Raw genomic sequence first — 27,393 nt, 5'->3', positions numbered from 1 at the left:
TCATTCATTCATATAGTAACCACTTGATTTTTGTGCAAGTTCATGTTTGAGTGTATATGCATATGTGCATGTTTATGAAAATTTCTCAAGTTCTCAATAAATTATGTTTAATTAGTTTTTAAAATATAACTTTAAGTTGAAACTTCCTTACATTGGTTTGAATTAGAAGGTCTGTCTGGGTGATTAAGAGAGATAAATTTGATATTCATAAGTCTGAGTTTTAAAAAATATAGGTTTCAGTATATTAGATAAAAACATTAAAGCTAAAAGTAAGATGAAGCTAAATATTCCAACAAATTTTTGTTGAGGTACTTGAAAAAATTCTCATAAAATTTCAATTATTTTACTATCAGTAAGGGTACAAAAAAGGTTTTTGAATCATAGAAATTTCATGTTACAGCAATGACCTCTCATAACAGAGATATTAAAGGACTTTCACAAGATAATATAACTAATCCAGAGTAAAGCGCAATTAAAATATTGGTCTTAATAATTGAGGATATACCAATTACTATTATATAAGAAAATTTCTTTTACTCTGTTTATACAACCCAGTTTAATGAATGCTGGATGTAAGGGAATGAATTCTCTGAAACTGGATGAATGTCACTCCAGGATGAATTTTTCTCTAGAAATGTATACTTCAGCATTAATAGTTCAAAAATGTATATGTTAGTGACAAAGAGACATTTCTATATTTGGGTAAAATGTCACACTCTAGATTTTAAAGTATATGCCTCAGACTGGTGCCAAGTTACTTCCATGAAAAGCATTGGGTTGGATTTGAGGAAAGCTATCAGTTTATGAGTTAATAATTAATCAGTTAAACTGATTGTTAATCGCTCAATCATGTCTGACTCTTTGCAACCCCATGGACTGTAGGCGCCAGCCTCCTCTGTCCATAGGATTCTCCAAGCAAGAATATTGGACTGGGTTGCCATTCCCTTCTCCAGGAGATCTTTCCAACCCAGGGATCAAACCTAGGGTCCTGCATTGCAGGCACATTCTTTACCATGAGCATTAATGTGTGTTATTTAGCTTATGTGTAGCTCAGTCACTCTGAAAACTATGTGAGATGAAAATGATTCAGTTAGTAATGTAACAATGTTATGGTAAGATTGAGAAAAAGACATTGAACAAATATTCATAAATCTTAGAAAAAAAGCCAAAGCAAATTTCCAGCTATACATGGTAATAAACAGGGATATGAGTTTAGTTTTTAGATCCTCTTTTAATTGCCTGTTCTTAGTTGTAGATTTCTGGGTCAACAATATAATTCAATCAGTTGACATTCGTTAAATGGGAGAGTGTTGCTTATAAGTAACATGAGTATATTTTCATACAGGTATGTTTGCATGGATGTAATGCTTTTATGTTTGTAGAGTTTATTTTGACTAAAATAAGTCAAGCATAGTGTAATTTTTATCTACATGGTTGTTCTTGTGATGTTCATTTCCGTCCTTAAATATGTCAAATTTGGAGGAAAAAAATTATATTCCTATCAACGTTATTTTTAGGTAATAGCCCCTGAACACCTATAGTGAACTATTTATTTTCCTGTTAGAAAATCTGTTTTTCACTTATGACATTGGAAGCACAAAAAGAAAGAGGGAGAGTTGCATACTGAAGATACTGAATAAAGCAAAGCACAGGATAAGGACAGGAAATAGACTTGTGAGTGAACCATGAAAGAAGGAGAAGCCCATTTTCTGCATTTTCTAAATGTTTCGGAGTTCCAATGCCTTATGTTTTAGACTTCTTTAAATTTCTGTTGTTTAATCACAAAGACACATCTGACTCTTGCGACCCCAGGGACTGTAGCCTGCCAGGATCCTCTGTTCATGGGATTTTTCAGGCAAGAATACTGGGATGAGTTGCCATTTCCTTCTCCAGGGTATTTTCCCAACTCAGGGATCAAACCCACGTCTCCTGCATTGGCAGGCAGATTCTTTACCACTGAGCTACCTGGGAAACCCTTAAATTTCTGAGTATCAGGTAAATAGTAAAGTTGCTAATCAACTGATAAACGTCTCTGCTGCTGGAGCTCAGCAAACAGGCATCTCTTCGCTGCCCTCTTCTCTGCTCCAGTGTCACCATCTTCCAAGCCAAGAGGTCCTTTGAGATTGGTACTCTCATCTTTCCTATAAAGTCAGTAAGAAATGGACTTTCATTACCTTCTATTCTTGGCCAGCTAGTGGGCAAAAGAGAGGAGAAGGGTCATTGGCCCTTATTTAATTAAGGACTTCTCCGAAAATCCCTTTTCAGTCCTAGATTTTGCAAATGTGCCATTAGAACACTGCCATTCTGTAATGGAACTCTGAATGGTTTAGTTCTGTTTATGACTAGCTTTCCCTCCGAGACAAGTAGACATTATTGAAACTGAAACCCGAACTCAAAGATATGTCAGGGCATCTGGACTGGAGCTCCCTTGTGCTCTGATGCCTTTGCTTTGAATTGCTCCTACTCCACACGTGCGTTTCCTCTCTCTGCCTCTCTCTCCTGCATCATGGTCCTGATCACAGTCTTCCCTTTTCCATTACTACAGCTCTAGCTTAGACTGCACTGGTTACCAGGCTCCCTCATCTACCTCCAGCCATTCTACTTTTCAATCTGATAATCAGTGACATTAGCATGTAGGAATTACATTATTCTCCTGGTTAAATTCTTCTATGACTCCACCAATGGCTATTCGAAAACCTTCCCTCAGTTCAGTTCAGTTCAGTCGCTCAGTCGTGTCCGACTCTTTGTGACCCCATGAATCGCAGCACGCCAGGCCTCCCTGTCCATCACCAACTCCCAGAGCTCACTCAGACTCACGTCCATCGAGTCCATGATGCCATCCAGCCATCTCATCCTCTGTCGTCCCCTTCTCCTCCTGCCCCCAATCCCTCCCAGCATCACATTTTTTTCCAATGAGTCAACTTTTCGCATGAGGTGCCCAAAGTACTGGAGCTTCAGCTTTAGCGTCATTCCTTCCAAAGAAATCCCAGGGCTGATATCCTTCAGAATGAACTGGTTGGATCTCCTTGCAGTCCAAGGGACTCTCAAGAGTCTTCTCCAACACCACAGTTCAAAAGCATCACTTCGGTGCTCAGCCTTCTTCACAGTCCAACTCTCACATCCATTCATGACCACTGGAAAAACCATAGCCTTGACTAGATGGACCTTAGTCAGCAAAGTAATGTCTCTGCTTTTGAATATGCTATCTAGGTTGGTCATAACTTTTCTTCCAAGGAGTAAGCGTCTTTTAATTTCATGGCTACAATCACCATCTGCAGTGATGTTGCCCTAATCTGCATTCAAGCATTTTACAATTATTTATCTCTATGTGGTTTATCCCATACTCTAAAGAATTTGCATGAATCCATCTTTCTTATTTTTTTTTCTTGTTATCATTTTCTGGTAACTTTTCTATGTTGTTTATTCCAACCCATCTTAAGTATAAATTCCCTCTAAAATCCTTTTCTAATTCTACCTAGTAAAAATAATGTCTTCTGTAAATTAATTTCCCTGTTGCTTTATTTATACTCTCTTTAGGGAATTTATTAAATATTTATGCCAAAATCACTTGCATAATTTATACTCTGTGTGTGTGTGTGTAGGTGTGTGCATTTGTGTGTATGTGCAACCATACTTTTAGGACTAAGGAGAATAATTATATGATTATTTCCACAGATGCTTTCAGGCCTTAGACAAATTCAATAGCCAACCCTGATAATAAATAAAACAATTCAAAATTATTGCTTAAAATGTTGAATGCCATAAATAAGAAGGTGGATAGAGTGATAAAGGCCTAGCAATACCAAGTATAATTTACAGTGGGCATGAAAGTTGGTATCACTGTTTAAGAATATTATTCGATCCAGAAATTCCATTCCTAGGTACAAGACCAACAGACATGGACAAAAATGTACAAAGGAACCATATTCTTAATAGCCATAGACTGGAAACTACACAGATATCATCAAAAAGAGATTGATAAATAAGTTGTGTCATTTTCACAAATCAAAATCTTATGCAGAATTGACATAACAAAAATGATTGCTACTAACAGAGAAAGTTAAACATAAAAAGTACTGCCGGGGTCCAGCCCCGGTGGATCCAGGGAACTCGAAGGGTGGACGGCGTTGGCGTGGAAAGACTTGTTTGTTTATTAATGTAAGATTAGATTAAGAAACTATAGTGTAGTAAGAAGGTTAAGTGGAGGAAGAGGGCTGAATAGCTTGGTTTACGCGGAAGGCCAATAAAATTCCAGACAAGGAATTTGCACCATCTACGTTGGGCCACCGGCGCCCGCTTGAATATCTAAGGGTGCCTCGCCTTAAGCTCCCTTTCGTGCGGGTCTTAACAGCCGGGGCAAGTAAGTAGACCTGGCGAGCCTCCGCGCCCCAGATGGAGATTCAGCCTGAAGTTAAAGTAAAGAGCAGAGAGAGGGAAGGGGAGAGAAGAGGAGAGAGAGAGACATGGGGGGAGCCAGAGTCCCAAGAAACCAGGCCGAGAGACTAGTTCAAGAAACTGGTCCGAGAAACTGGTCCCCGGCCCCTGGCCCCCATCCTTTATTGTTCAGAAGGCCTTTTATACTTTTGATAAAACATGGAGATCAATGGGTAACACAAAATTATGTAGCGTTCGCAGCCCAGACTCTTTCTATACATCATTTTGTATACAAAAGGTCTCAGGTGATTTACATTATCTTCTGGCCAAGAAGCTTGTTAACACTTTTTATCTCTCTTCCTTAATGAATGTTGATTTTGTTTCCCCTGAAGTGTTTTTCTTTAATCTGCATCTCCTTAAAGCATTAAAGTTACATCTCTATAGAACAAAGGTGCAGTGGGATACAACAAAGAAGGTACTTAACTCAAAGATCTAATGTTGCTAATACCAGGTCTACTACTTGTTTTTCTATATACCAACTATATCTAAAAATAAAGGATATGAAAATTTGGCAGCAAGCATTGACTCAACAAATGAAACTTTTAATCAGTCCTATTCTAAAGATTTTGACTCTTCGGAAGCCCCTACATTCCTAGGATGTTTTAAGCTTCCTGTGCCTCCTGCGGTCAGGAGGCCTCAAACAATCACACTCGCAGAGTCCTGCAGGCAGGCTAGAAAGCCATCGGAGGGGTTTTTGGATTGAAACACTCTTTCAAATGCAGAAGACTAAAGCCCTGAATTGACTTTTTCCAGAAAATGTCAGAAGAGTGGAAAAGCAGAGCACAAAAGCCGGCAGATTTTTGTTGGGGTACATGCTTAGGAATTTCCAGAGGGGTCCCTGAAGTCTGAGCACGCCTTGCGTATGTCAGCTTCCTTCCTCATGACCTTGTCACGGGCGGGATTCCTCACACTGGCTCCCGGCAAAGTACATACTTTGATTTGTTTATATAAAGTTTAAAAGTTTGTGAAAGTAATCTGTGGTGATAGCAGTTAGATTTGTGATTGTGAAATGGAATGACTGAGAAAGGACAAGAGGGAGGTTCTTGGGATGCAGACACTCTTCCAGGTTTTTGTCTGTGTTGTGTCACACAAGCATGTTCACATTTTAAAAAGGTATCAAGCTGTACACTGTTCATTTTCCTGTTTGTATGAATGAAAGTGAAAGTGAAAGTCGCTCTGTTGTGTCTGACTCTTTGTGACTCCACAGACTCTAGGCCAGAATACTGGAGTGGGTGGCCTTTCACTTCTCCAGGAGATCTTCCCAACCCAGGGATCTAATGTATGCTATACCTCAAAAACAAGTTCAAAATTAATAATGATTGCAATGAATCAAAATATATAGAATAAAAGAAAAATCCATGGGCCCGTGAGTAATACTCAGTAATTAAAAGGAAAAGAGGACCAAATTGTACATATAAAAGAATGCAGAAGTGATGACAGAATAAGAAAGCCCTCAATTATCAAACACCATGTAATAACTGATGTAGGCACATAATTAGCACTCAATAACAAGCAATCATTTAAGTGTTTTTGTTTTATTGTTATTTTCAATGCAATGCTTACCTTCGAGGACCTGGATAAACAATCATGTGTGCCTGCTGGGCTGTGTGATCAGAGTACCAGCAGACTCTCTCTCTATATATATAGTGTGTTTTGTTGGAATATAACTGGTGAAAGTATGTTTTTTCAGAAGCAGCAGTGATTTGCGGTGGTTTTTTTTTTTTTTTTTTTTTTGCTGTTTTATTCCATTCTTGACCAAAGCTTCCTCTAAGTGGTTTTTTATGGAAAATTGTCCCACTAACTTAAAGGGTGAGGTGGGAGATATACTTAAGTTGTCTTCTAAAAAATTAAATACTGAATATGTTAATATATATATACACACACACACATAGTGTGTAGCTTATGAAATAGATATCCAAAATGACCAGATGAATTAAAAGCATATGAGTTTAATTATTCTCCTGTAAAGACTACAGTCTACTTAAAAGTAGTGCAACTGAAGTTTCATGTGACTTTCGTTTGTCTCTCAATTATTTTCTTTTTATCCTTTTGTGGTTTCCATCATATTTGACCAATATCCCATTTTAATGTGATTTTATGTCATCACTTTTTCTTCTCTGCCTGTTTAACTTGTCCTTATGTAGCACTTATTTTCACAGAGGCCTCTATGACTTTGTGGCAGCAGGAAGAAATATTAAACCAAAAAATTGTCAAGCAGCAGGGTGTAATGCAATACATACAGGTCTGGGTGTCAGACAGATGGGCCTGGTTCTAACAGCAGGATACCTGCTTACTCACCAAGAGAGCATGTCTATAAAAGTATGAATAATGAATAGTTAGAGTAAGTGTTCTTGCTGTTAAGTTGCTAAGTTGAATCCGACTTTTTGCAACCCCAGGGACTGCAGCCTGCCAGTCTTCCTTGACCTTCCTATCTCCTAGAGTTTGCTCAGACTCACATCCTTTGAGTTGGTGATGCCATCCAACCATCTCATCCTCTGTTGTCCCCTTTTCCTCCTGACCTCCATCTTTCCCAGCATCAGGTTCTTTTCCAATGAATCAGCTCTTTGCATCAGGTGGCCAGAGTAGTGGAGCTTCAGTGTCAGCATCTGTCCTTCCAATGAATGTTTGGGGCTGATTTCCCTTTAAGATTGACTACTTTGATCTCTTGGCAGTCCATGGAACTCTCAAGAGCTTTAGGCTTATTAAATAGTGCCAATTAAATTATGTTTGTCTTCACCATTCCTAGAGAATAACAGGAAATAATAATAAGGAAATTGTTTGTAAGTGCACTGGTGACCTGATTCATTGGGAAGCATTTTTTTCTAACAAACAGCAATGTTAGCAAGGGAACATCTCTTGTCGTCTGGAAGATACACTGTAAAGGGATAGATGAAAAGAGAAAGCTGAGAAGAAACCTCTCAGGTTCGGCTGCCACCTTTAATCATAGCTTGGATCTTAGGGCTGCAGAAGATAAAACACAAACAAGCCAAAAACCTGAGTGAGGAATTTAAAAACTTGTACTGCAGAGGAAAATGTAGGGTTTAAAGTAAATCATTAACTATTTTTCAATGTCTTTCTTATTATTTAGGTAGGCAGCAAAGATTGACAGAAAAGAAGTTGGGAGCAAGAAAGACTTTTATCAAGGGTTTTCATAGGCATTGAGTTTAAGATTTCATAAAATGTCACAATTCAGATAAAACAAAGAATACAGTGTCATCCTATTGCATTTTTTTTTCTTTTAATCTAATTTTTTTTTTTTCCTTTGGAGGGGAAAAAAGCTGCATCTGTCATGGAGGAAAAAAAAAAAAAAAAACCCCGGCTAAAGATGTATGATCTTGTTCAACATTGCTGTAGCATGCTGTCTTAAATCACAGGCTTGAGCAAATGAACCCCTCGTGACCTCTACTTTCTTCTTCTTTCTAGGTGCCTCCCATACTCCTTGATAAGCAGTTCTCTGAATTCACTCCAGACATTACTCCCATCATTTTGGCAGCCCATACAAATAATTATGAGATAATAAAACTTTTGGTTCAGAAAGGCGTCTCAGTGCCCAGACCCCACGAGGTCCGTTGTAACTGCGTTGAATGCGTATCTAGCTCAGATGTGGACAGTCTCCGCCACTCTCGCTCCAGACTCAACATCTACAAGGCCCTGGCCAGCCCGTCTCTCATTGCCCTGTCCAGTGAAGACCCTTTTCTCACAGCCTTTCAGTTGAGTTGGGAGCTCCAGGAACTGAGTAAGGTGGAAAATGAATTCAAGTCAGAATATGAGGAGCTGTCTCGACAGTGCAAACAATTTGCTAAGGACCTACTGGATCAGACAAGAAGTTCCCGAGAGCTGGAAATCATTCTTAATTACCGTGATGACAACAGTCTCCTGGAAGAACAAAGTGGAAACGATCTCGCAAGACTCAAATTGGCCATTAAGTACCGTCAGAAAGAGGTGAGTGTTGCTAGACTTTATCCATCAAAATGCCACAGAACATAATCACAGGGGGGAAAAGTTGGTACTCCAAAATTAGGTTGGGGTTTTAAAGTATTTTCTATTTAACTGTAAGTGGATGAAATGTTGGCCAGATTACTGATTATGAAACACATTTAGGAGGGGCAGTAAGTGGTTTAATAATTGGTGATTTTTTTGACACTTGTATTAAAATATACACATTTACTGGGGTGAAAATGGTAAAACTAATGAATTCTAGACTCTCTGTATGAAGAGTTCTGATTCTGCCATTTATAAGTCTTGTTCCTTTAGAGGGTCACACAGATTTCTTTGAGCTTTGGTTTTCTCATCTGCTTAATGGACTTAATATTTATATTTGATTATATATATACTTCTTTATACATATAAAATATTTTTCCACAGATTTGAAGGAAGTATAGAATGAGTGGATATGTATGAATGCTCTGAGTAAATTATAATGTGTGATATTAATAAAAATACATTATTAGAAATTATTACTAAAAGAAAGCGTTTAGTCCAACAGCAGGTGGAAGTTCTAAAACTTCTCTCATGTCTGGCTTAGTTACTTTATTTGTCAGGAACGAGAAGTTAAAGAAATCAGTTGCAGGAGAGTAATACAGTTTTCATTAGATTTCTGTAAATTTGAATATTAAATGAGGAAAATTCAGATCTATTATACATATTGCCTAGCATAATTGTTTTTTGCTTCTATCACTGATATTGAGTAAGTTCTCAAAAATATGCTTACTTCTACCTCCAAAAAATATTGGTTTTCTTTTCATTGGTGAATTATAGTAATTATTCTAGAACAAAAATATTGGAAAACTACATATATAAGATGGAAAAGAAAAAGAAGCTTCTGAAAAAAATGTATTTAATTTTTTTTGAGTTGGCCCTGAATATTCCACAGTAGCCCTGGCTGCATTATCTGTTGCTACTTACTAAGTACTTAAGGTTCAAGATACCTGAATTTGCTTCTTTGAGTTTATCCTATAGTTCTTTGGCCAGTTGTCATTGAGCCTAAAAGTAATTAACAATCTTTTCCCTCGACAGCAAAGGAAATGGCTTCTTTTGTGTGTATTACCTCTGACTCTAAAATCACATGCACTAGGTTGAGCCATGTCAATACAATCAACTCATTTTTTTAGAGTCTTACGTTTAGAACTCACGATTCTGTTTTTTTCCTAAGATATTAGAATAATTTTAATATGCAACTAGAAGAAATTAATGAAAATCTTCACTTGACTAAAGATGGTTTTTCTTTGCTTAGATCCTTTTGTATATTTTAGGAAAAGACTCAATTTCAAGGTTTATTGAACAAAGAGCCACAAATTGAGTCCTTGGTTAGGTATGTTAGAAGCAAAGCAATAGAAAACATTTGATAATTTCTAACACTTCTTTCAAGATACTTGTACTTTTTGTTTCTGTGAAGTTATGGAATTGGAGGGTGATAGAACCTAACAGTGCAGCAGGATGAAGGAAGGCTAAAAACACATAACATGTAATAAGAAAATATGAAGTAGTAATCGCTTTTAAAAGATACATTTTTTAAAATGACTCTGCAGTTGCATTTTATATTTTAGTTTTTGAAATAACAATGGAGGGGGAAAAAAGCAAAATTATTACAGAATTGTTCTGGAGTATCTCATTCGATATCAAAGAGCATATTTCCCTAGAGCTGACAGTTTTTCAAGAGCAAAGTAATGTTGGATGGCTAATAATGGCTTTATAGAATCAAGAATAAGATTTTACATTCATATACATTCTTTGAAATCATAGGTTGTGTTTTATGAAACTTACTCCTAAACTATTCAAAAATTACCCATCTGAAAATACTTGATAAGATTTTCTAGTAAGAGCATGTGTGTTAAATAAAACTCTACTTTAGCATAAACGTCTTCCCGTTTACTTTTTTTTTTTAAAGGGCATAGACTGAACAGGAAAAACTTTTTTGAGAAAAAGTTTTATTGGAGTATAGTTGATTTATAATGTATTAATTTCAGATGTACAGCAAAGTTAATTATACATATTACATATATCTACTCTTTTATTAGAGTATTTTTCCATATAGGCCATTACAGAGTATTGAGTAGAGTTCCCTATGCTACAAATCCTCACAAAATACTAGCAAATCGAATCCAACAACACATTGCTCTATATCTTTTTAACCACAAGTTCTCCTTGTTTCAGTCTACAAAAGTTTGAGGTTTGTCTTTGACCCATCCATCTCTGATGTTTTGGGATTGCCTTCCCACTAATGTTCACATGGCTAAGTCCTATTCACTCTTAAAACCTCACTCAGTTCTCTATTCCCACAGAGATTCCAAGAAGCACTTCTTCCATACAACCTTTAGGATAAATGCCTTCATTGTACACAGAATGGCTGCACTGTATTGCTGTATTTTACTTGCCTTTTCTAGGACACAATTGAGTGACTTCACTTCACTTCACTTCTCTAGGCTGTCAGTGTCAGGAACACATTTGTCTCATTCATCAGTCCTACTTCAGTACCTGGTAGAGAAAGGATGCTCCATGTGAATTGATCTCAATATGCTCAATATGAATGCATTTGAATAAAGTTTCAAAATCTCTTAGTTCTGGAAGGCTCCCTGCATGTTTCCTTGCCTGATTAATTTGCAGTGTTTAGGTTAATAATGGAAAGCAATTAAATATATTTTTTGTATGAAAAGGTTGCAATTCAATCCCTGTATAGCTCTTCAAATTAAAGTGAAAAAATATATAAAATCTCTATATGGTCAACAGCCTATGTTCTTTTAAATTTACTTTTCCTTTTCTTGAAGGTAAGTCAACAATTTTGCAACATTAACTTTCAACTTGGTACTAATCTGGGTTCTGTCTTAGAAATTAAGGGAGTTGTTAAAGAGGAAGGAGAGAAATCAACATGGGGACAGCCCTGGACTCATACCTGTTTATCCTATCCTGGAGCAATATGAAGAGATTTGTATCAATCAGCTGCTTTCTATAGCATGGGTATCAGAACCTTGGGACAGTGTGGCAAACATTGGCTCTCTCCTCTTAGATCCTTTGGATTCTGGTGGCTGGTCAGCAGTTGTGTAAGAGTTTTGCATTTGCTACAAATTGGGCAAGAAGAGCTGCCCTTTGTTAGGCACTCAGATATGCAGATGACACCACCCTTATGGCAGAAAGTGAAGAGGATCTAAAAAGCCTCTTGATGAAAGTGAAAGAGGAGAGTGAAAAAGTTGGCTTAAAACTCAACATTCAGAAAATGAAGATCATGGCATCTGGTCCCATCACTTCATGGGAAATAGATGGGGAAACAGTGGAAACAGAGTCAGACTTTATTTTTTGGGGCCCCAAAATCACTGCATATGGTGAATGCAGCCATGAAATTAAAAGATGCTTACTCCTTGGAAGAAAAGTTATGACCAACTGAAGTCACTCAGTCGTGTCCAACTCTTTGTGACCCCGTGGACTGCAGCATGCCAGGCGTCTCTGTCCATCACCAACTCCCAGAGTTTAGTCAAACTCATGTCCATTGAGTCAGTGATGCCATCCAACAATCTCTGTCCTCCCCTTCTCCTCCTGCCTTCAATCTTTCCCAGTATCAGGGTCTTTTCAAATGAGTCAGCTCTTCGCATCAGGTGGCCAAAGTATTGGAGTTTCAGCTTCAACATCAGTCCTTCCAATGAACATTCAGGACTGATTTTCTTTAGGATGGACTGGTTGGATCTCCTTGCAGTCCAAGGGACTCTCAAGGTCTTCTCCAACACCACAATTCAAAAGCTTCAATTCTTCGGTGCTCAGCTTTCGTTATAGTCCAACTCTGTTAGGCGTATAGTCTGTTAGGCTTATAGTCCAACTCTCTTAGGCGTATAGTCTGTTAGACATATAGTCCAACTCTGTTAGGCACTGACTGTCTTTTAAGTCTTCATTTTCTTCATTTCTCACTCTTATTCAAGTCTAGGATGTCTAGAATATACCTTTCATATATTCTTGTGTCTGGTAAATTCCACATCAGAATATGGATAATTTGGAGGGAAAAAAATGTCTCATACTATTGGGACATTGTCTCGTGGACATCAAACAACTATTATGGAAGAATGGCAAAGGGAGTACTTCTGGGGAGAAAAGTAAGAAAAGGGTATTGCATACAGTGTTCCCCTCCATAACTGAGACTTTTCTGCTGAAATAACTTTGCGAGTCATTCACCCAAGTAAATATGGTAATGCCTTTGTCTTAGTTTGCTTTACTTAGCTAACACAGAATGGATTATTTGAATTTGATTAGGTATTACTTACCACGTCCCTCTCTTTTTTTCTCTCTTCTCTGTTTTGAATTGTTTGGGGAACATTCATGTGTTCAGATCTCTTCTTAAAAACCGCTTTCTCTGCAAGTATGCCCTTAACCTGTTTTCAACTCAGAATTCATCATTGGTTTCTCTTCTATGGCAGCAATGTTGCTTCATTACAAGTACTGTTTTGCCTCCTGCTTGTTTTCACTTTTGGTTTCTTCCATTCAACACCTTGCCTTTGGTCCTACCTCCTCTAATCCATTGACCACGGCACCACCTAAGGGTCTTTGTTTTGTGTTTTAGGAAAAGTAAATCTAGGGATAGTTTTTCAGGGATAGCACTGAAAGCCCCCTGTCTTAGAGAAGCCCTCTGTTTGGTCATCATAAATCTGAGCATGTGAGCTCTGTGTAAAACATTGCAGTGTCTTTCTCACTCTCGCAAATAAAGTCCAAACTGTCACAGCTCACTTTATATGGATTCTGCCTAAATTGTTAGTTTCATTGTTCACCATCACTGCTCATAGTTCACATTTCAGTCAAATGCAAACACTAATTGTACTGCTTTCCTACGTTGGGCCTTTCCACCCAGGTCTCTCTTAGCATAAAAAGACCTCTGTCCTGTTTCATGTTGCTTGCCCATTGTTGCGGGTTTTGCCGGGTCTCGGTAAAATTGTCTGAGAGGTTGTTTTTAAACACTGCACTGCTGCTTCTATCCCAATGCTCAGGACAGTTACACAAAAACCCCTGGAAATGCAGAGGCATTTTTTGAAAGACTACCCAGATAATTCTAATGTGCTGTCAAGGTGAGTAAGTACTACTTGAAATTATATATCAAGGTTTAACTCATGAGTTAAAACTTCTTTAGATTTCCTTGACTTTCTCAAGTAGAGAAGACAGAGGTTGCCAAATGTAACATTATCATAAGCACCTGAGCAGCTTTTGGAAGTAACTCTCCTTTTGGCTCAGCTGGTAAAGAATTTGCCTGCAATGCGGAAGACCTGGCTTCGATCCCTGGTTTGGGAAGATCCCCTGGAGATCTTCCAGAGGATCCAGAAGGAGGGGAAAGTCTACCCACTCCATTATTCTGTCCAGGAGAATTCCAGGAACTGTATAGCCCATGGGGTTGCAAAGAGTCGGACACAACTGAGTGACTTTCACTTTCATGAATTTTCTTTCTCTCAGCCCCAAGTGCAGAAATTCACCTTAGTAAGTCCTTGCATTTGTGTCATAGCACAGAAGTCCTCTCAAGTTCTTCCCATCTCTCCGTCCTCATGTCATCACCCACCCTGTTATGGTTGCCCTGATCCTGATACCTTTCTTTCTTCTTAAGGTCTATTCCACTGCTAACAGGATTCTTAGAGCTTTCATTTATCTGCAAAGTAAGATCCAAGAGTTAGGTAGGAAAAAAAAAAAAATCCCACTTTAAAAAGGAAAGTAAACCTATGCAAAGATGGAGGGGAAGGGGTCAAACATTAATATTCTCCTGTCACGTGATAGAGAAATGAAAACTTTCCATCTGAGTGTGCAAACCTAACCATACCTTCTTCCAGGTAAATTTCTGGCCATCTAAAAACTATTGGAGATAGCTTTTTGTTGGTATCAAGTAACTCATCTCTGATGGTTGAAAAAAATTCTATAAAAGTATGAAGCCTATGAAATGGATATAATTCTCTTTCCTACGCCTAATAATGTATGTGATGTTATACCAATTAGCTTTTGAGTTTTTGTTTTCTTACCTTTAAAATGGGAAAATACTGCCTACTTCATGCTGCTGCTGCTAAGTCTCTGCAGTCGTGTCTGACTGTGCGACCCCATAGATGGCAGCCCACCAGGCTCCCCCGTCCCTGGGGGAGAACAGGAACACTGCAGTGGGTTGCCATTTCCTTCTCCAATGCAGGAAAGTGAAAAGAGAAAGTGAAGTCGCTCAGTCATGTCTGACTCTTCACGACCCCATGGACTGCAGCCTACCAGGCTCCTCCGTCCATGGGATTTTCCAGGCAAGAGTACTGGAGTAGGGTGCCATTGCCTTGTCCGGCCTACTTCATAGGTCAGTAGTTAAGGTGAAGCATGATAATACAGGTCCAGACTTAGGCATACTTCCTGGCATGTATGTCCATGGAAGGGTAGCTGTCTATTACATTTTGTTATTACTGTTATTATAATTGCTTTGGTTATCCCTTCATGGAACCTCAGTATAAAAAGCTAAGGGCATGCAGAGAAATGATGTATAACACTCTATTGTATGTCCTGCAGCAAAAAGAGTGGACTTCATCATTAAATGTTTTAATATGTATACTGAATATTTATATAGGCCTCATGGGTTTCATAGCACTTTTGAACCGTGAGTTTGGAACTGACACATACACACTGCTAAAAATAAATGATAAATTAAAAAAAATTTTTTTTGAAGTTTATCATTAGAGTCTATTATTATAATCAGTATGCCAAACTATTTATTTTAAAACAATAGTCTCATCAAAAATGCATAATGTGTAAACATTATGCCAGAGCCTAGGGTTGTCCATGCTCTAGTTCTTCCATTATAAGCTTTCAAAAGTAACTTAGATTATTACACACTCAATTATTAATACTCAATTTATTATAAGCTTTCAAAAGTAACTTAGAAGTATTACACACTCGATTTTAATTTGTCCTCCTGCTTTGCATTTTTTAAATATATTTTAGGCACTGATTATGTATGCCCTTTGAACCTGACTGCTGCCTGCTAGACCACAGAATCAGGAGCTCTTATCACACCAGCACTTATCAAGAATGCCAGGCATATGGCAGAGTTTTAATACATGAGCTACAATGAGTGATGTAAATAATTAAGAGACTTGTATTAATAAAGGGGATAAAAAACTGCATTTCTTTAGCTTACTTTCCTTTTCCTCTGTACTTGGGAGCACACTCACTGACCGATTTCTGGGCCCTGCATCTTGGTCCTCCAAGTGTGTTCACACACCCGCTGTTGCTACACAAAGGCAACACGGTAAAGGCTTCCTAACGCTTCTGCCCACCCACTCCTGGGGACCAAACATTTCAGCGCCTGCCACTGGATAGTGGATGAAGCAAATGCCTGTTCAGGACTTGTGAGCCCGGCTGACAGTACTATGACAGGTCATTAGGCATTTAATTTAACACTAGGTTTTCTGAGCTTGGAATTCAATCCCCATGTGTTTCTTTACAGCTAATTAATGACATGAAACCACTTTTTCCTAATTTGTATCTGAAAGTGATTGTTTCTGTTTCTTCCGCAATGAAATATGAAATGGTATATGTCTACAACATTGTATAAATTCACCCTTTTGAACAGCACTGAGTGGAATGTGATAAATTTATATCTTCCAAAACATAAAATAGCAAGCTTTAACTTGAAGTTAGATATAAAATATGACTTGTATTTGATGTCGTTGATGTTCAGTCACTAAGTCATGTCCGACTCTTTGCGACCCCATGGACTATAGCCTACCAGAATCCTCTGTCTGTGGGATTTCCCAGGCAAGAATACTGGAGTGGGTTGCCATTACCTTCTCCAGGGAATCTTGATATTGTTTTAATAAATACAAAAAGGAAACAACTAAGTGACTTATTTTCAGAGAGGTATACACTTCTGTTCACCTAACAAAAATGCATTGTGTCCACAGAATAAGCAACTCTTTTCAACATAACTTTCATTTGCTGCAGACATCAACTAAAAACATTTGGTTAATGATAATATCTTTGAAAATTTTCACTGTGTATTAGACACCCTCTCTGGTCCTTCAAGGGGCTTCTCTGGTGGCTCAGATGGTAAACAATTTGCCTGCAATATGGGAGACCAGGGTTCAATCACTGGGTCGGGAAGATCCCCTAGAGAAAGGAATCATGGCTACCCCGTCCTGTATTCTTGCCTAGAGAATTCTGTGAACAAAGGCTACCGTCCATGGGGTGACAGAGTTAGATACAACTGAGCTACTAGCAGGTTTCACTGGTTCTCTGAGGAACAACTTTTCTGTATCCAACTGGGACTTCTGAGTCCACTGGAGTGGGTTGCCGTTTCCTTCTCCAAATTGACAAATGAGTAGCAATAAAATCAGCCCCTATTCAGATCCTATCCTTTCATTTGTCAGCAGTGAAGAACCCTGTTTATTGCTGCTTTTGCACAAAACTTCCCACTGAAGTTTGAGGGTTTTGTTTGGGTCATAATTTAATGTTTCATGTCTTCTCCGTCACTCATCACAAAACAAAATTAAGAATTACTGCTTTTCAAAATCATGAATTTAACAGCTTATTCCAGCCCACATACAGGAGTAAAATACAAAAACCAAATGGGTTGGCAAAGTATTATTTTTGTCAAGAAAACCTAGTGGCATTGAGATACAATGTAAAATCCTGCTCGAGGTCCCTGATAAACTATGGGAATGAGAAGGAGCTTTTACACTTCTCCATACCCTTATTTTCCTCCGACCATATGTGGCATATTCACAGGTTTTCTCAATAAAGGTTAGTTATGTTTTGTCTCAAGTCTTGGGAAAAGAAATGTACAGTGAAACCCTCTAGGATGTATAATGCCTGTGCTATAATATGGCGATTCATGAGCCTTAAGCTTAATTCTGAAGCTGTGTGTTTATTGACTGCTTCTTGGTAATATAGAACTGGGGAACCAATCCCATAGGATTATATTTTTATTCTTTGTAGCACACTCTGTTCCCTTTTTCCATTTGGCTTTAGGGAGCACTCAGTGGTGTGCCTTCTGCTGCTATGGAGAAATACTGAAAGCTTTTTTTTTTTTTTTTATGGTTTTTACCTTCATCTGCCCCCTTGCAAGCTCCCTGCGAGTTGTAAGAAGGCCTGCTTTTCCTCATTCCAAAACCACCACTTCAGTTTTAAATGAGAGGCTCCATTGTTGTTTTGCTCTGTGGCATTCCCTAAGCTCAGTGATTTTCCCCAGGTGGCTCTGGAACATGCAGCCCAAAACCTCTTTTCTTCCTCTGCCACATTCACCTCTAATATTGGGCAGTGGGAAGCTGGAAATCTTATTGGCAGCTGCTATTAAGTAAACATAGGAGGAACCTAGTGGTTGGGTTTAGGGGGCTCTGGTCTAGATAATGCTCTTTCTCTCTCCAAGTGCAAGTCCACACGTGATTGCAGGGTGTGTATTCTATGCTGGAGACAGAGGACAGCAAAATGAGAAGACAGCAAGTCCCAGGCCAAGTTTGGGTTTCTTCCAGAAATGTCCTAGAGCCTAGAATTTTTTTTGAAGAGAGTTAGCAATGTTTTACTTCAAAATGCTAAGACTGACTTTACATTTGCTATTCGGACTCCTCTTCTGTAAATAACCCCCTGAGTATCACAATGCTTATTGTGAATGGGCTTTTAAATGCTGTGTTTGGAAAACAGCATTTTTTATTTTTCTGATTACACGGCATTATATGCCAGTTATAAGAAATGTGTGATATCAATAAATAGGATATTGACAAGTCTGTAATCACATAATATTGCTAATATTCAGTTTACTTTTTAAATAAATTCTTATCATAAATAGGTAGAGCCTAGAATTTTATTCTTGCTTAGATAGTACAATGAAATCCATGTGTGTGTGTGTGTGTGTGTGTGTGTGTGTTTGTGTACTTTAGCACTTAAGCAGAAAATGCTGTTGCTGTTGTTGTTTAGTTACTAGGTCATGTCTGACTCTTTGTGACCCTATGTACTGCAGCCCACCGGGCTGCTCTGTCCATGGGATTTCCCAGGCAAGAATACTGGAGTGGGTTGCCATTTCCTCCTCCAGGGGATCTTCCCGACCCCATGATTGAATCTGCATCTCCTGCATTGGCAGGCAGATTCTTCACCACCGAGCAACCTGGGTATAAGCTAAAAATAGATTTTTAGCTATATTGCATGAACATTTTATATGTTATGTCCTTCATTGATAATGTTTTCTCATTTTCTTCCCTTCTTCCTTCCCTGTCCTCCTTCCTTATTCGGACTTTCACTTACTTTATGTAAGAGAGTCTTTTCTGTTTGCTACTTACTAATGATGCTGAAATCAAAGACAAAAGCCTTGTCCTCAGATAACTACCAGGGTATTAGGGACGGAAGAAAAGTCCTCACAACTGTCACCATGTGGGCCACAAAGACTGTGGCAGAGCTTCTTCTGGAGCCCAGGAAAATGCTGCCTAATTTGGTCTTAGGGTCTTAGGGGAGGCTTCCTGGAACAGAAAAGGCCTTGCTTAAGTTTCTGTGGAAACCCAGGAATCATCCAGGCAGAGAAGTTACAAAAAGTCAATATGGAAAGAAACACCATGTAGAACTGCAGGGAGGCAAAAAAGAAGGTGGAGAATCCCTTCATTATTATTTATTAATTAATGTCCGTCTGATTCCTTTTTTTTTCCATTGTAGTATAATTGAATGACAATTTTTTGCTAGTTTCAGATATACAGCAAGATGATTCTATTTATATATGTTCTTTTGCAGACTCTTTTTCATTATAAGTTATTCAGTTCAGTTCAGTCGCTTGGTTGTGTCCAACTCTTTGCGACCCCATGGACTGCAGCATGACAGGACTCCTTGCCCATCACCAACTCCCGGAGTCTGTTCTGAATATTCTTGGAAGGCCTGATGCTGAAGCTGAAACTCCAATACTTTGGCCACCTGATGTGAAGAACTGACTCATTTGAAAAGACTGTGATGCTGGGAAAGATTGAAGCTGGGAGGAGAAGGGGATGACAGAGGATGAGATGGGTGGATGGCATCACTGACTCAATGAACATGGGTTTGGATAGACTCCGGGAGTTGGTGATGGACAGGGAGGCCTGGCATGCTGCAGTTCATGGGTCACAAAGAGTTCGACATGACCGAGTGACTGAACTGAACTGAACGGAAGTGAATCTGCTAATCCCAAACTCCTAATTTATCCTTTCCCCTCTTTCCCTTTGGTAACCATAAATGTGTTTTTTAAGTCTGTGAGTCTTTCTGTTTTGTAAATACATTCATTTGTATCATTTTTTAGGTTCCACACTAAGTGCTATCATATATTTGTGTTTGTCTGTCTGGCTTGCTTCACTTACTATGATAATCTCTAGGTCCATCCATGTTGCTGCAAACGGCATGATTTCACTTTTTATGGTTAAGTAATAGTCCAGGTATATATCTTCTGTATCCATTCATCTGTTAATGAAAATATAAGTTGCTTCCATGTCTTAATTTTTATAAATAGTACTGCTATGAATATTGGGGTGCATGTATCTTTTCAAATTAAAGTTGTCCTCATTTCTGGATATATTTCTAGGAGTGGGATTGCTGGATGATATGATAATTCTGTTTTTGTTTTTGAAGATCTCAATACTCTTTTCCATAGTGGCTACACCAATTTACATTCCCACCAGTGTAAGAGGGTTCCCTTTGTCTCCACACCCTCTGTAACACTTATTATTTGTAGGTTTTTGATGGCGGCCATTCTGACCCGTATGAAGTGATATCTCGTTGTAGTTTTGATTTCCATTTCTCCAATAATTAGCAATGTTGAGCATCTTTTCATGTGTCTCTTGGTCATCTGTATGTCTTCTTTGGAGAAATATCTATTTACTTCTTCTGCCCATTTTTGATTGGGTTGTTTGTCTTTCTGACATTGAGATGTATGAGCTGTTTGTATATTTTGGAAATAATCCCATGTTGGTCACATCATTTACAAATATTTTCTCCCATTCCGTATGTTGTCTTTTCATTTTGTTTATGATTTCTTTGCTGTGCAAAAAGAAAGAAAAGAAAAAAAGAGCTTTTAAGTTTAATTGGATCCCTTTTGTTTATTTTTGCTTTTATTTCCTTTATTCTAGGAGATCCAAAAACTATTGCTGTGATTTATGTCAGTGTTCTGCCTCTGTTTTCCTCTAAGAGTTTTAGAGAATCTCTTCATTCTTTCCACCATCATTCCCACCCCATGGCTTCTGCTTTAGCATTTTCTTCTGCCTGACGCAGTAGAAGGCTTCTGATTTATCAGGCCTCAGCTCATTATTATCACTTTCTTGGTAAAGACCCAGAACACCAACCGTAGTTACTGTCCTCTTCCTTCACCCTTGGCTTCCCTGGTGGCTCAGATGGTAAAGCATGTGTCTACAATGCAGGAGACCCGGGTTCAAGCCCTGGGTTAGGAAGATCCCATGGAGAAGGAAATGGCAATCCACTTCAGGACTATTGCCTGGAGAATCCCATGGACAGAGGAGCCTGGTAGGCTACAGTCCATGGGGTCACAAAGAGTCAGACAGGACTAAGCGACTTCACTTTCTTTCCCTTTCCTTCACCCTTTGCTCTCAGACATTCTCTTTACATGACAATGTTGATATCACAGCTTTTATCACAATCCAAAATCATTCTGTTTATTTGTGGGCTTAATTACATTTTTATCTATCTTTTTTCACTTCTTATCTAAGCGTTATCTTGTCTGACTTGATTATCAGTGAAAGCCCAGTGGTTGGTATAGTGCTTAGGACATAGGAGTCTGAATCAGTTCAGTTCAGTCGCTCAGTCGTGTCCTACTCTTTGCAACCCCATGAATCGCAGCACTCCAGGCCTCCCTGTCCATCACCATCTCCCGGAGTTCACTCAGACTCACGTCCATCGAGTCAGTGATGCCATCCAGCCATCTCATCCTCTGTCGTCTCCTTCTCCTCCTGCCCCCAATCCCTCCCAGCATCAGTCTTTTCCAATGAGTCAACTCTTCACATGAGGTGGCCAAAGTACTGGAGCTTCAGGTTTAGCATCATTCCTTCCAAAGAAATGGTGATAAATTAGAGGAGTGGCAGGGGCTGAGATTAGAGAAAAATGACAGAGAATAGGTTGTACAGGGCTGGAATCAGCAATCCTAAAGAACATGGTTTTAGAAAAGCTGTGATATTTAATCATTTAAATATAGAAATTCTTATTAACATTTGTGTTAGTCTCTCAGGATTGTCTGCCTCTTTGAGACCCCATGGACTATAGCCCACCAGGCTCCTCTGTCCATTGAATTCTCCAGGCAAGAACACTGGAGTGGTTAGCCAGTCTCTTATCCAGGGGACCTTCCCAACCCAGGGATGGAACCTGGGTCTCCTGCATTGCAGGTGGACTCTACCGTCTGAGCCACCAGGGAAGAAATCCTAATAATCTTTATTATTTTCTCAAACTTCTGTTGTCCAAAGATGAGCTCATCATCTTCCCTAAGCCTGGCTCTTCTGTCATCTCTGTTCAAGTAGGAGGCAATCTAATTACTCTTGCTGGAAATCTGAGAGTCAGCCTTGGTTATTTTACATCCATCACTTCTGAAATTTTGATATGGTAGATGAAAGATGGCCACAATTGAAGGATGGCATCTAATATCCTTCTCCTGTACCAGAGCCTGCCTTAGCTGTCTGCCTGAATAGTACAATGCAACAGAAATGAATTTCTATAATTCCCAAGACTTGTTCATAAGAAGTCTTGCAGCTTCCACTCATGTTCTCTGGCAACCCAGGTGCCGTGTGAGAAGTCTGAATGTCCTACAAGGCCATCATACCAGAGAGCCAATGGGTACACACTCTTGCCAATAGTCTCAGCCGAGCCTAGCCTTCCAACTCTTCACTCCTATGACAAGACTGACAAAAGAAATGAACGTGAACTTCCCTGCACACCCACACTAGTTCATCCTCTAGCTGGATGTGTGCATGCATGCTAAGTTGCTTCAGTTGTGTCCAACTCTTTGTGACACTATGGACTGTAGCCCAGCAGGCTCCTCTGTCCATGGAATTTTTATACTGGAATGAGTTGCTATGCCCTTCTCCAGGGGATCTTCCCAACTCAGGGATCAAACCTGGGTCTCATGTCTCCTACATTGGCAAGTGGGTTCTTTACCACTAGCGCCACCTGGAAAGCCCCCTCTAGCTGGATAATGCTGAGTAATTTCTGTTGATGCCACATGGAACAGAAGAATCAACCAACTAAGCCCTGCCTAAATTCCCAGTCCATTATTATGGACTGAATGTTTGTGTCCCCCTAAAATTCCTGTTGAAACCTAACCTCCAATGTGATGATATTTAGAGGTGAGGCCTTTGACAGATGATTAGGTCAGGAGTGTGAAGCCCTCATGAATAGGATCAGTGCCCTTTTACAAGAGACCCAGAGAGCTCTTTAATCTTTCTACCATGTGAGGGCATATCAAGAAGACAGACCCTTACCAGACACTGAATCTGTGGCACCTTGATCTTGGACTTTCCAGCCTCCAGAACTGTGAGAAGTAAAAGTGTCTTGTTTAAGCCACCCAGTCTATAGCACTTTGTTACAGCAGCACATGAACAAAGGCATGCACACAATTGTGAAATATTATACAAGGTTGTTTTAAACCACTAAGTTTTGGAGCGCAGATCATTGAGGCTCCTGTAAACCACTGAAGGCTGCCTATCTTATTGCTAATTATATTCATTAATACGTCCCAAATTATTTCCTACCTTCGTCTACTCTTTGTGTTCTCTGTGAAAGAGTCTCACCCAGTTTCCCTAGCTCCAATCTTGCTCCATCCAAAGTCACACTACACTTAAGAATTTTTAATATTAATATGTAAACATTCTCCACCGTAAGAAGTTTATTTTTTAAGTATATTCACATTGTGGCGGAATCATCACCACCATCCATCTCCCAGACTTTTTCATCTCCCCAAACTGAAACTCTATATACCCCTTAAACAATAAATCCACATACCCCCTACCCGCTCCAGCCCCTGGCAACCACCATCCTGCTTTCTGTCTCCATGAATTTGATTACTCTCAATTCCTTATATAAGTGGAATCATACAATACCCATCCAGTGTGTCTGGTTTATTTCACTCAGCATAGTATCTTCAAGCTTTACGCATGTTGTGCCTGTATCAAAACTTCACCCCTATTTAAGAATGAATAATGTTCCACTGTATGTATGTACCATATTCAGTTTATATGTTAATCTGTTCATAGACATTTAGGCTGTTTCCATACCTTTTGGCTACTGTGAATAATGCTGCTGTATTATAATACTCATAACCTGATTCCCTGTCTCTTACTTTGAAGATCCCATAAAATAAAACCCTGTCTCCTCAACAGAATATATTATATCTGGGTGCTGACTTCCTGCCCAGACTTGTCTCTCACCCTGTCCTGACTTCTGTTGTGTGCTCAGCAAATCCAGATTGCTAGTATTTACTCACCTATGCTATGATCTGTGAACACTACCATTTAAATTTTTCTTGTTATTTTATTGCCTTGAAATACAGCCATTACCTCAGGTTGGATCCTACCTCTTGTTTAAGATGTTCAGCCTCTGCTTCATAAAGGGATATTACTTAATATTTAGCAAACATTCAAAAATACAATTGTGTATGAGTTGGCTTTGAATCATTTTAACTAAAGAATTAATTTTAATAAAATAAAATGCTTTGAATAATGTTGATCAATTTCCATCTTTATCCCTTATACAGTGTGACTTTTTTATCTGTTCAAACAAACAGCATTGTCAATATTACTCACAGAGCATTGATCATATGATTATAGTTTAGGTGCCAGAAGCTGTAACAGCTATTAAAATATAAGTGAGATATGGTTGCATTGAACCTTTTTATTTTTTGACCTTCCTATGTACTTTCTCATTTTTTTCTGTTCTGGTTTTGCTTACTGTCTTATCATTTCTTCATGGGCTACTGGCTGATACGACTCCAGAGGCAGAGTTTTGAGTTTTGCAGCTTTTTCTGTTAAGGAAAAAATAATCAATATCCCAGAATATATAAGCAGCTTTGGCTTTGAGATAAAGTCAGTAATCTAGCTTCTATGTGACTGTGTGGATTGAGTGTCTGAAAATCTTGGCCACCATTTCAGAAAGAGCAGTGAGTGACTGTGCAAGAAAATGTATTATCCAAGAATACAAGAGAATGGAGAGATATAAAAATAAAAATGCAGATATATTCCAAATAGTTGCACTTTAAGTGGCAACATTTTGTTGTTGTTGTTGTTTATAATGTGGTCAGTTTATATGAAAATCATTGGCTGAAAATCTGCAATGTTATGTATTATCTCCTTTCTAAACAAAATTTACAGAACATAATTAACTTTTTCTTTATAATTCAGAGCTTTGGAGTGAAGTTCAGTTACTGTACTCTGTGATCTAGTTGTCAGTTTAGGATTCTTAAAAATGTTGATATTAATAGCTGTTCAGGCCTGTATGAAAGTATGGCAGAAATCTCTCCTTCACATAGTTTTGAAGTCTCTCTCCTTGGAATCTGACTCCCAGCTATGGGTTCTGGAAAGTGCCAATTTACTTGCCTTTTTGAAAAAAAGATTTTTTTGATGTGGACCATTTTTAAAGTCTTTATTGAATTTGTTACAGTATTGTATGTTATATATATATTTTTGGGGGTGAGGGGGAGGGGGCTCTGAGACTTACGGGAATCTTAGTTTCCAGACCAGGGATCGAATCCACACCTGCTGCATTGGAAGATGAAGTCTTAACCATTGGACCTCCTTTTTATATTTACTTATTTTAATAATACTAAGTTTCATACTAAAGCAACCCAATAACCACTCCAGATAAAAGTTTTGGAAAATATAAGCAGAACTGTGTCAGGGCTTGAGGACACCTCTATAAATATGATGCATAAGATTTACGGCCTTAATACTGTGACATTATTCAACTTCTTTGAAACTTTTTTACTTTCTTGAGTTTCAGGTGAATCAAAGTTGCCTGACAGATTACTTGCATTTAAAATGAATTTATGTATGTGTGTGTACAAATAAATAAGATACCATGTTATGGAAGTGTTAAAGCCTTTTGAAAGGTAAAATATAATTAATCTAAACAATGTATAGCTATTTCTGTAGAATTCATAGGAACTATTGAAATTTTAATTAATTTAACCAGGCACTAGATGTATTGAAATTGTGAACAAATGGGAAAAATGCTGCTAACATTTAGAAAATAGTTTAATTATAAGCCAAATATAGCAAGAGTTTTTTCCTGCTGCTGCTGCTGCTGCTGCTGCTAAGTTACTTCAGTCGTGTCCGACTCTGTGCGACCCCAGAGACAGCAGCAGGCTCCCCCATCCCTAGGATTCTCCAGGCAAGAACACTAGAGTTTTTCCTAACTAATCATAATAAGTGAACTTAATTACTTACTGTAAACCAAATCACCTAGCAGCCATGCTTATTCTTGCTGTAATAGATCATAAAATGCTCCACCAAATTTCAATGCAAAATATACTGAAATTGCTGGGGTTTGATCTGTTTTTATAATAGGTAATCAAAAATTGTTAGAGAGGTCTTTAAAAGCAAATAATTTAGAGGTATTTGGAGAGAAGCAGTGAAGGGTTGTCAGCAGTAATATTTAGCATATAATGGTCTTTATGGTAATGACACAGTTGCAAGATTTGTTACATAATTTGTACTTTTTTTCAATTGGGGAAATAATAGTAATAAATCTGTAAGAACACTAACTCTGGTGGTATTAGTAAGTTATTTTACTTTCAATGTATTACTTCTACCATGTTAGGTGGATCTTGCTTTCGCAGTGAAGGTATGGCAGACCCTATCTATGTCTAAAAGCCTATTATCTTAATATTATTTGGGAGGACATTTCAACAATGTCTGTAATAATTGGGTGGAATGTTTTTATGGTGTGAACTGTCATCTCTTCCCTGAAATTCATAAGTTGAAGCCCTAACATCCTTTCAGTACCTCAGAATGTATATGTATGTGAGACAGAGAGTGAGGTGTGCCACTGTTTTTTTTTTTTTAATGGACCTCTTATAATACTAATATCACAGCTCCCATTTTTTTTTAAACAAAAAGCTTTAGGATTATTTTTCCAACTTTGGTGAGATTTAATTAAGAAAAATTGCATATATTTGAAGTGTACATATGATGATTTGATATACTTGTAAGTTGTGAAATTAAGCTAGTTAACACATCCATCACCTCACTTAGTTATCCTTTGTGTTTGTGTGATGAGAACACTTAAGATCTACTCTCAACAAATTTCAAGTATGTTATTATCATTTTATTACAATATTATTATATACAGTAAAATGCAGTATTATTCTTATCTCTTTGACTTAAATCTTATTTCTCGCACCCATCTCCCTAGGGTCCCTGGCAATCATTATTCTACTCTCTGCCTCTATGAGCTCTTTTAGATTTCACACAGAAGGGAGATCATACAGTATTTGTCTTTCTGAGTCTGGTTTAATAGCTATTATGGAAAACAGTATGGAAGTTCTTCAAAAAATAAAAACAGAATTATCACGTGATCCAGTAATGCCACTTTAGTGTATATATGCAAATGAAATAATTTGGTACCTCGAAGAAGAGTCTGCATTTCCCATTTTTATTGTAGTATTTTTCACAGTAGCCAAAGTATGGAAACAACCTTAGTGTTTGTCAAGAGGTTTCATTAAATATATGATATTATTCAGCCATTAAAATAAACGGAGGAACTCCTACCATTTGCAACAACAGGGATGAACCTGGAGGACATTATGCTAAGTGAAATAATCCAGTTAAGAATGAACCCTTCCTTCCCACCCTCTCTTTTAGCTGTCTTTCCTTTGAGCTGTTCCTCCTTTGTATTCCTGTATTACCGTGTGCAAATCACAGTAATTTCACATCCAAATGTTTCATATTTACTTACCTGTATTTCTGGTCCCTCAGTGAATGATTCTCAAGTGCATGGATTCTGTATATCTCATGTTCACTTTCTGTTTCTTGTGTAATAATTGTC

At 38.3% G+C, this 27,393-nt stretch overlaps 1 protein-coding gene across 2 annotated transcripts in view; it reads left to right on the top strand.

The window, feature by feature from the left end:
- The window catches only part of TRPC4 (transient receptor potential cation channel subfamily C member 4), a 211,806-nt gene that overhangs the window by 97,196 nt on the left and 87,217 nt on the right, over positions 1-27,393 (top strand). For both annotated transcript variants that reach the window (XM_018056677.1, XM_018056676.1), the window contains exon 3: positions 7,858-8,376. In XM_018056677.1, the coding sequence (XP_017912166.1) occupies positions 7,858-8,376 (519 nt within the window). The remainder of the gene's footprint in view (positions 1-7,857; positions 8,377-27,393) is intronic.

The sequence above is a fragment of the Capra hircus genome, chromosome 12, assembly GCF_001704415.2.
Source record: "Capra hircus breed San Clemente chromosome 12, ASM170441v1, whole genome shotgun sequence".
In the NCBI taxonomy this organism is placed as follows: domain Eukaryota; kingdom Metazoa; phylum Chordata; class Mammalia; order Artiodactyla; family Bovidae; genus Capra; species Capra hircus.
Note: the sequence above shows the minus strand (reverse complement) of the source record. Positions and strands in the feature narration are given on the sequence as shown.